Source organism: Aricia agestis, chromosome 8, assembly GCF_905147365.1.
Source record: "Aricia agestis chromosome 8, ilAriAges1.1, whole genome shotgun sequence".
NCBI lineage: Eukaryota > Metazoa > Arthropoda > Insecta > Lepidoptera > Lycaenidae > Aricia > Aricia agestis.
In genome coordinates, this window is record NC_056413.1 from 11,095,920 (window position 1) to 11,107,005 (window position 11,086).

At 37.2% G+C, this 11,086-nt stretch overlaps 1 protein-coding gene across 1 annotated transcript; it reads left to right on the forward strand.

Annotated features, from left to right (window-relative positions):
• The first annotated feature begins 2,821 nt into the window (after positions 1–2,821).
• LOC121729549 (lipase member H-like) lies at positions 2,822–7,443 on the forward strand. Its single transcript, XM_042118090.1, has 4 exons — positions 2,822–2,974; positions 3,962–4,109; positions 4,752–4,949; positions 7,256–7,443. Exons 1-4 carry the CDS (start codon positions 2,822–2,824, stop codon positions 7,441–7,443), a joined length of 687 nt encoding a protein of 228 aa, XP_041974024.1.
• The last annotated feature ends 3,643 nt before the right edge of the window (positions 7,444–11,086 follow it).

The window sequence follows — 11,086 nt, forward strand, 5'->3', positions numbered from 1 at the left end:
AATTGACTAACTTTTCGTCTTTTAGGCTCAACATTTAAAATAATAATTAAAAACTTTTGCGAGGCCGTAGCTCAAGCGCGAGGCCGTAGGCGGTCACCCACGTCGCCTACGCCTAGCGCCGCCACTGTTCATTATAATCTATTCTGATAGCTGTGATAACTGATAATATTATTAGATACAGTCATGATACTGGTTATAACCTTCATTATTGTTGTACATCTGGCTAAAAACTCATACTATAAAGAGTAAATTCACTTAGCATGTAATTAAAACAAAAGATTTCTACGTTGACGTTTTCACCCAAAAAATACAAATGAAATCATGACGTTATCGATAACAATCGATTTGGCGACGATCGGATGTGTAAGAATCAGTCGGTGTCCACGCTGAGTTGGTGAAAAACGTGCCGCACTTCCGAAGCGTTCCAAATTTAAAAAAAATAAGTGTTCTTAAAAAATGGATTCGAAAAAGTAGGAATGTGTAGGCGAGAGACGATGAAAATCAGAAAGGTTTTAAATTCAACGACAGCAAAAGCCATTATAGCGACGTCAATATTTCGGCTCCTCTCAATCCAAGCGTTGATTAATCGCCATTTCAATATCGGGGACACGAAATTTTTCCTCTATAATAGGTACGTCACGAAACAATTTTGTTATAATTTGGAAAGTTTTGATTCCCGTGTAGCATAAAATAACTAATGAATTTTAATACAAAATAAACTTAAATTACTTCTAAAACAATTTGAAATAAGAATAAGTTTCAAGTATTTTTAATTTGACGTCAAGCTTAAAACATCTTCGTAGATAATAAATAAGAAACTAATTATCTGAAGACGTAGAATTACAATTTTTTAATTTTTATTTAGGTAAGTACGTAAAATTAACAGAATTAACAGAACTAAGTATATAGAAATCTATGAAAAATAATTATAGATAAGACAGTTACTTCGTAGCAGCTATCACGAGTATGCAATAGACTTCGTAGCAGCTACTACGAGTATGCAATAGACTTCGTAGCAGCTACTACGAGTATGCAATAGACTTCGTAGCAGCTACTACGAGTATGCAATAGACTTCGTAGCAGCTACTACGAGTATGCAATAGACTTCGTAGCAGCTACTACGAGTATGCAATAGACTTCGTAGCAGCTACTACGAGTATGCAATAGACTTCGTAGCAGCTACTACGAGTATGCAATAGACTTCGTAGCAGCTACTACGAGTATGCAATAGACTTCGTAGTAGCTACAACGAGTATGCAAAAGACTTCGTAGCAGCTACTACGAGTATGCAATAGACTTCGTAGCAGCTACTACGAGTATGCAATAGACTTCGTAGCAGCTACTACGAGTATACAAAAGACTTCGTAGCAGCTACTACGAGTATGCAATAGACTTCGTAGCAGCTACTACGAGTATGCAATAGACTTCGTAGCAGCTACTACGAGTATGCAATAGACTTCATAGCAGCTACTACGAGTATTTAAGCTATGTTCGTAGACCGTAGAAATTCGAAGAGTGTAGTAGTTACGTAGTAACTATTTAGTAATATGTGGTAGTAGCGTAATTATACACTCGTTCGGTAAGACTTCACGATAGCTACAACAAGTTTGACTCACAGTTTGTAATAATATTAACCTTCAAGCGGGCGCGCGCTATTTTGTAACGGTAGTGGTCGCGCGTAACCTAAAAGACGTCGTAGGTGAATTTGGGATACAAAACACTGTTCATTCACATTATTTATTATTTCATTAATATAATTATTACTCTTTTTAAAAGTAAACAGTTAACCTACAAAATTATATGTATTTCTAGTAAAAACTTAATTATAAAATCTGGTGATCCAAAGAAGCTTATCTTGTGTGAACAGCGGCAGAAAAAGTGATCGAAATTTTCTTATCCTAGTTGAAATTTTTTCTTCATCTAGCAATAACACTCGGTGTAATCGGTCAACGACGACTTAGTTTTATAAATAAACATAAAATTTGCCTCAATTATATGAAAACTACATATAAAATTATAAGAGAGGCGCGCGGAGTCTTTTCGACGCCGGCGCCGATTCCGAAACAATTGAGGTCCTTGCTGCAAAGGGGGTGCGGAGAGTAAGTGTTAGCTATTTATTTTGGAGATAGATATATTATGAACAGCTACTGAGAGAATGATACAGATTCAACGAGAAATGTCGATAATATCAACGAAAATGTATTGAGGGGAGTCGATTCGACGCCGCGCGACTGCTTGAAGGTTAAGGATCTGATCACACCGTGATGCTACGCGACGCAAAATCATCTATACACAAATAATCTATATATATATATATATATATATATAAAACTCAAAGGTGACTGACTGACTGATTGACATAGTGATCTATCAACGCACAGCCCAAACTACTGGACAGATCGGGCTGAAATTTGGCATGTAGGTAGATGTTATGACGTAGGCATCCGCTAAGAAAGGATTTTGATAAATTCCAATCCCAAGGGGTTCAAATAGGGGATGAAAGTTTGTATATAATAATACTTCTTAACGCGAGCGAAGCCGCGGGCATAAGCTCGTTACCTAATAATTAAGAAGAAATATTATATACAAAAGTACAAAATGTCGAACAGCGCACTGAACTACTGTACGTTTAATTAAACTATATAAATTTAGAAATTATAGTCAGTTAAAATTTCGTTTGGAAATTAATTAATTGTTTTAATATTTTAGATCACATCTCAAGCATGTGGAACTTAGAACCAAGGATCTCACTAGTTACAATTCGAGTGATTTATATAGACAGTTTAGGAATAAGAAGCTGATAGTTCTAACTCATGGATGGATGGCGGACGGCCTGGCTAGCTCCACTCAGCTGATCAAGAACGCGTACTTGAGTGTGTCGGATGTCAATGTTGTGGTTGTGGACTGGGCCAACGCTGCCTCCTTCAACAATTATATCGTGTCTGCGTATATGGCTGATAGTATCGCGAGAAAAGTAACTAAATTATTTGTATTATTTTAGAATAATTAGTTGATTTTAAGCACTTCTGGACTGTCCCCACTGCGAATTTTAATCACGCTGATTTTATTCGCGCGAATTTTTTATCGCCAGTACGGATACTCTCATAAGTAAAAAAATCCGCGGTCTAAAAATTCGCAGTGCGGACAGTTACATACATGCGGTCCCTAACATCTTTTTGCATAACTCAAAGTAAATCTATCAAAAAATGTAAAAATCGTTTTAGGGCCCTGTATTCCCAGAAATGGACGATTTTCAAGATTTAAAAGTGACAGTAGATACAAAAATATAGTAATTTAAATTCTGAAAAAAATATATGTGTTAGTTAAGGATCTAACACAGTGGAATTTATATTCCATTACACAATATCATGAACTTCACTCGATAGAAAAAAATCCCAAAGTTACCTCTTCTTTTAACGAAATTTCCATACTATGTCCAAATTATTTGGAATTTTCAGATAATTTTTGCACTGTTCGGCTGATACGCTTTCAGTCACACACTTTGCGTCTGCTATTTTATAGTTTTTTTATCGTCGTTTTTTATACATCAATTAAATTGAGTCAAAAAAACGAATCGCCCTAGATATATTCTTTGTCTTTAATTCAGTGCAAAAATTATCTGAAAATTCCAAATAATTTGGACATAGTATGGAAATTTCGTTAAAAGAAGAGGTAACTTTGGGATTTTTTTCTATCGAGTGAAGTTCATGATATTGTGTTATTGAATATAAATTCCACTGTGTTAGATCCTTAACTAACACATTTTTTTTTCAGAATTTAAATTACTATATTTTTGTGTCTACTGTCACTTTTAAATCTTGAAAATCGTCCATTTCTGGGAATACAGGCCCTTAAGCGTTCGAAGCGTAAAAAGATAATTGGATATAGATACAGCGCAAAGAACAGACAGACAGTTAATTTGTCACATTTTTGTGTCATGCTTATGTGGAATATTTTGCAGATTAAAGACTTTATTCAAACCATAACCGTTGTGATGGATTTAAACGGCAGCAATATACACATGATCGGACATAGTCTAGGAGCCCACGTGCTGGGTCGTGCTGGGAAATTCCTGAAAGATACTAACGTGACTGTCGGCAGAATTACAGGTATAAAATATAACTTCGTTTTATCGAATTGAATAAAAATCGGCCAAGTGCGAGTCTTACTCGCGTACGAAGGGTTCCGTACCATTATAGATTATAAAAATAGGCCAAAAAAATTACTTTTATTGTATGGGAAAACCCTTAAAAACAAAATAAAATTTTTATTAAATGTTTTTAGTATTTGTTGTTATAGCGGCCACATTAATACACAATCTGTGAAAATTTCAGAAGTCTATCTACAGCGGTTTTTGAGATACAGCCTGGAAACAAACAGACAGACAGACATCGAAGTCTTAGAACAAAATTACTAACCTAATAACCTTTGGGTACGGAAACCTAAAAATGACCAGGTTGGCACATAATATAATGTTTGGTGGCATCTATACACGATTACATAATATTCTATTGGGCGTCTATCTCCTTATACAATTTACGGGTTTAAGGAGATAGACGCCCACGTGGTTTATACAGAAACAAAATAAATGCGGATGTCAGAGCCTCAGCTAGTACATAGCCTATATTTAAAGAAGTGTCTTTAAAAATAGAAATGACCTTCTAGTCCCAACTATATTTAATACTCTTTTCTGTATTATATCGTATAGTTATTGTATTTTAATTTTATCAAATTTATAAATAAAATTTTAGGCATAGACCCCGCTCGACATTTCTTCGAATGGCCCAAATATTTTGCGGGTATAGACAAGGAGTCGGCCGCATTTGTCGACATCATACATACTAGTCGGGGAGCCATAGGCTATGAGCACTCGGTCGGCCATGTTGATTTCTTTCCAAACGGTGGGCTGCGCCAACCGCACTGCTACTATCTCTCTAATATTCTAGCAAGTAAGTAACTATGAGGGCGGACTACGAGGATTACGACTATCGATGCATTTTTAAATGAAACTTTTAAATTTCGAACAAGCAGGCAAGTAGCAGTTCTGTCTGCAAAAATGCATCGCAACGTTGACGCCGCGCAATATGGATTGACCCTTATTCGTTAGTCGTTACTTCATTTCTCTTTAATTATTATGATAATATTATGTATTACCAGCACTACCGTGCCCCCAGATTTTAAATAGGTTTTTGTATGAGATATTGGATGACCAACAGATTTTTATAAATATTATAGTTTATAATACAATAATTAATATACATTAAAATCACGGAGAAACACAATTTTCAACTACCTTAATAGCGCCACTTGATTGTTTAAATATTACGTAATTATTTAACGTCAATTTTACATAACGCCTTGGTATCTTTCAGGGCAAACTGTTCCATTCTCACCTCAGGTTTCTACAGTTACGAGTACACGAATTGAAAGCCATGCGAATAAAATAGCATGAAACTAGGGTAGAGATGAGCCATAAAGAATGATTTGATTCCGTGGAAATATGACTTTGTAACTCTATATAGGGCAGGGCCTCTCAATCTTTTTAGTCTTGCAGCGGCTTTACGAGCTTAGTATTTTTACGGTACCACGTACACTGTGGCAATCAATTTAGTCAAAGCTAAAAGCTGGATGGGCATAGAAATAAAGACAGCCACAGTCACTCATAATATCCGTATTCCTAGTAAAACATCAATAAAAATATACTTAAGCCTTTTCATTCAAAAATACGAAGAGCAGATGGATGAATAATAATATTATGATTGAATCGCCCATAAACTTTTAACAGTAGGTATGGTTATTGGTACCAAAAACTTAATAAGGGCAAATGGGCAGTTTGCAAATTGTATTCAGTCATCCTTATGGTAAAAATATACTAAATATATTTTTTAATGAAATAGTAGAAATGCCAATAATAAGAGTTTACGTATTGCTGTATAAAATCTGAAAGTGGTTATAATGTTATACCTACTATAAATTTTATAACTAGCTATTTGACCGAGCTTAGCTCGGTATTCGAAAAAAAACGAATAAAATTACATTTTCTAAAAATGATTCTTAGCTCGATCGATTGATCGCCCCGAAACCCCCTATGTAAGTACTAAATTTCATGAAAATCGTTGGAGCCGATTCCGAGATACCAATTTATTATGAAATTCCGAGTTACCAATTTATTATATTATATTAAAGATATAAGATTATTAGTTTTTGCAGCTCGCCTCGCTACTTTTCATGGTGCCCCAGGATGCCTCGACGTACATTTTAAGAACCCCTGGCCTGTAGAATCATACGTAATGTGTCTGATAGAACGCCTCGTATTGAGGCTCGGTACAATAGCGCAGTTAGTTAGCGGTTAGATACCTCGTTACTCCAATACGCTTCCGCTGGTATATGTAACGGATTTGCAAATTGCAGTTACAATTCGCCATCGCGTATTCTTTTTTTGAATTTCAAATTCCGTTCTGTATCGAACTCAATTTGAAACGCATATTTGAAGATCCCTTTGACTTTTTTATTGGTTCAATCTAGCTTCAATGCAAACGCCAAAATGGTTCACCTTTGTGTTATTAGTTTTACAATGTAAAATCTTTAAACATTATAATTTTTAATACATATTAGAAATAGAGGACTCACATATTCTGTGGCTAGTATATCCAAATTTTTACTAAGTGTTCTTAAACTGCAAGAAGAAAGGGCGTCGTTTGATGCTTTCATAGTTACCTTCTTCAAAACGATTTTATATTGAAACTCCTTTATATAATATCGCGAGGCATTGCAATGCATTTTTAAGTCATTCAAATTTAGAATAGACAGCCCAAGGATTGCGCAAGTCTGTTTATTCAATATGTATCTTAGCTAGTAAATAAATATCACTATTAAATTCATAAAGTTAATATACCTAGCGGAATAGAGAAACAAAGGCCTGAGCAATAGAGATGTCACTATCAATAATACTGCGCGGTAAAAAGAGACGTGTGATACATGACAGCAGCACTCTTTTTTTGACGTCCAGTCGGCACGCGTGCCGGACGTTGACAATTTAATTTCATAGAATTAATGTTCAATCATACTTGTGTAAGTGTATACGTACACATATTTTTCACACAGATGAAAACAAATTTTGGTTTCGTTTGACAGCTCGAGATTGTTGCTCTATTTCGCTAGGTATATTAACTTTATGATTAAATTAGTTTCTTTATGCATCGACGTGTCACGGTGTTCTGAACTGACCCTTACATTTGACATTTCCACTTTTCAGTGACGTGCGAGCACAGCTGCGGCTACGTGTACTTCGCTGAGACGGTCCTAGGGACGAACTTCACCGCGTACAAGTGTGACTCCTACACCGCTCTACAGCAGGGGAGATGCGAGGGACACGACACTCAGACCATGGGGGAAGCGTGCTCGGTGGACGCTACAGGAAATTACTTTATTACTATACACTAGAAATTATAGGTACCAATGGCGTTTTCCTTTATTTCCTCTATTCTCATAATAATAATTTTTTTGTATTAAATTATAGGGCAAACGAGCAAATGGGTCACCTGATGGAAAGAAACTTACCGTAACCATACCTCCGTCGTCCATGACTTGCTCATGGACGACGGAAGTTGCAGAGGTAACAGGCATCATTGTTTGTTACCTCTTCAAGCCGCTTAACGATTTTGCTATTTGGTATGAAGATAAGTACTTTAAGTCCCGGGAAAGGACATAATATGATACTTTTCATCCCGCAGATTTGTATGGTTCCGTTCCGGTTCCGAATTTTGGCGCTACGGAGTTGTTTGTAAATTAATAAGTATAATAACAATTACGAGTATTATAAAGAAACGAGCTTTTGCGCGTGGCTTCGCTCGCGGTTAGAATTATTATTATATACAAACCTTCATCCCCTATTTTAACCCCTTGGAGGTAGAATTGATCAAAATCCTTTCTTAGCGGATGCCTACGTCATATCATCTACCTGCATACCAAATTTCAGCCCGATCGGTCCAGTGATTTGGGCTGTGCGTTGATAGATCACCATGTCAGTCAGTCACCTTTGAGTTTTATATAATACGAGCTTTTGCCCGCGGCTTCGCTCGCGTTAAGAAGTATTACCTATTATATACAAATTTTCGTCTCCTATTTTAACCCCTTGGAGGTAGAATTGATCAAAATCCTTTCTTAGCGGATGCCTACGTCATAATATCTACCTGCATGCCAAATTTCAGCCCGTACGGTCCAGTGGTTTGGGCTGTGCGTTGATAGATCACCATGTCAGTCAGTCACCTTTGAGTTTTATATATATATATATATATATATATATATATAGAATATGCGCATGTAAATGTAATTATTATACATAAAGATGTAAAGCGCAAGTTAAGCGAGCAATAGGAAAACATACTTTTTCCGATTACCATAATAGTGATAAATATTATTTTTTATTGTCAAAATAATATGTACAAAGCCAGATATTAAACGCATTATAAGCTCGGATATGACCTAAGAAGATTCAATCACGTATTCATAGCGCTTCCGAAGCCATTATCATATTTATGCGCTAGGACTTAGTTCTGATTGCAATATACCGAGGCGGCCATTGCTCATGGCATTAATAGCTATTAGATACAATATATTATGTAATATTAAGACCTTAATATCCAAAGCTCATGTTTGTTATTTATCGTTATCTATACTGTACTCGGCGAAACATGGCGGTAGCGGTCATTGACTCCCTGTCAAATACTTGTCATTTTCTATACAATGCCGCGATTGACATCTGACACTTTATTATCAATCGCGGTTTATTTTTATTATTGACAGAGGGCGTCAATGACCGCTACCGACATGTTTCGCCGAGTACAGTATAGCTTATCTAATAATAATATCTTATCTATATACTAGATGACGCCCGCAACTCCATTGCGCCAAAATTCGTTTATCGCGACGGGGACTGTACATTTTTTCGGGATAGAAAGTATCCTTTCCTGTGACTGAAATTATCTCCATACCAAATTTCAGAAAAATTTATTCTGTGGCTTGGGCGTGAACCAGGCGCGGTCCGAAGGGGGGGGGGGGGTCACAGGGGACATGACCCCCCCCCAAAATCTAAGGTAAAATTGAAAAATCTCAAAATTTTGCCAAAGAATAAAAGGAAATTTCTAGATATCCCCCTAACCACCACTTCGCCCGACCTTAGACAGCTGCTGTGAACCTAGAACCGTCCGAGGGCGCAGATAAAAAAAAATAGTGTAGTGACTACTGAGTGACCCCCCCAAAATTTCACGCGCCTGGTGTGAACAAGTTAATTTTCAGCAAGACAGATAGATATCTGGCGGTACCCACAATTCGCATAACATTCCTGCATCGCGCTATCGAAGTTTTCTAAGCGCGTCGGTATACGACAACTGAAATGTATCACGTGGGCTCCGGCTTGACCGAGCACACCTCGCTCACATTTATCTATACATCTATACATATAAATAAAATTGGAGTGTCTGTTTGTAATATTGAAAGAACCGTTTTTTACTATACGCATAATCATGGGCGTACCCAGGTTCTGGGCCAGGGGGGGGCAAATTACCCAGGTTCTGGTGCCAGGGGGGGGGGGGCAAATCACCCAGGTTCTGGGCCAGGGGGGGGCAAATCAGATTTTTCATAAGCTAGGTGTTTATAAAGAATAAAAAATTTATAATTTTTAGTTGTAAAAATATTGTATTGCAAACAAATGGCAAAAAATTCGTTCTTAATTTTTATTTTTTATAGATAAAAGTACTAGATAATATAACGTCAACATGATCCAGGGGGGGGTAGCTGCCCCGCCTTGCCCCCCCCCCCCTCGGTACGCCCATGTGCATAATATGAATCTATAATACTGTTACGGGACACGGTATACGGACACGTAGTGCCATCTAGCGACAAACCCGCGAAACTTACCGAGGGAACACAGACAACATAAATCCCCTACTCAATACTAGATGGAGTGAGATGCGTAAGTACATACTCGAACCTACTAGAAAAGTCCAACAGTTGTTTACGTGTTTACCTGTTTATTTGTTTACTTATATTTAGGTGTTTTTGTGTACATTCGGGAAGAAATGTTCTCGAACCGTCTAGGGCTCGCCGCGACTCACTTAAATAGTTTCAGGAGGAGGGGCCGCAAGTCAGTTCAATCTAAGCGATCTTCGAGGCGATTTCGGAGTGACAACAAGTGATCAATAGTGAGTGAACCAGTGAAACCTGCGACTTGGCTACGACCTAGGACAGTGATAGTGCTTAGTGATTGGACCTAGTGATTAGTGTTTGGACTTAGTGCTAAGTGTTGTGACCTAGTGTGTGCTTGTGTGACCTGGACTTAGTGAATAAAGTCTTCAAGAGAGTCAGCAGGTCTTTTTCTCCAAATCCTCGAACGTAACAATACGATACATACACCAAAACAATTTTTTTAACAATTTTTGTCTGTATGTCTGTCTGTTTGTTCCATCTAATCTCTAAAACGGCTGGAGCTATTTTGCCGCGACTTTTTTTGGTAGAAAACTAAAATAACATAGACTTACTAAAGTTAAACATACTTAATATCTAACTACAAAACCGATATATGTAAATATAATCACTTCATCTGAGCACCACACAAAGTATTCGAAACTTACAAGGCAGCGTAACTTTTTAATACTCACCTAATATCCTGTAAGTAATAAGTCTGAGCTCGAGCCTGCTCCATATTCAAGAGGCCCGATAACTGCCCGGCCCTCTTAAATCTACATCAGCCTTCTTGCAGACGTTGAGGAGATATTAAACGATTTAATATGTAAAACTAGGTTGAGTGTTGCGTTGGTTGTTTGCATAATTAGTTTTGTAGGAATCCATACTTCTCTCCATCGACCATCATACATCCATACTGTTACCTCTTTACGCTCAAACCGCTGAACCGATTTTGCTGAAATTCGGTATGTAGATACTTTGAGTTCCGGGAAAGAACATAGGATACTTTTTATCCCGTAAAAATGTACGACTCCCGCGCGATAAACGAATTTTGGCGCAACGGAGTTGCGGGCGTCATCTAGTCATGAATAAAACAGAAAACTGTTTTTCAATAGGTACTCAG

What these genes read in the sequence shown, in the direction of transcription:
- LOC121729549 (XM_042118090.1), top strand. Translation starts at nt 2,822, where the DNA reads ATGGCGGACGGCCTGGCTAGCTCCACTCAGCTGATCAAGAACGCGTAC. An exon ending in GACTGTCGGCAGAATTACAG is followed by an intron (nt 4,110 to 4,751) that starts GTATAAAATATA and finishes ATAAAATTTTAG; the next exon opens with GCATAGACCCCGCTCGACAT. An exon ending in TCTCTCTAATATTCTAGCAA is followed by an intron (nt 4,950 to 7,255) that starts GTAAGTAACTAT and finishes TCCACTTTTCAG; the next exon opens with TGACGTGCGAGCACAGCTGC.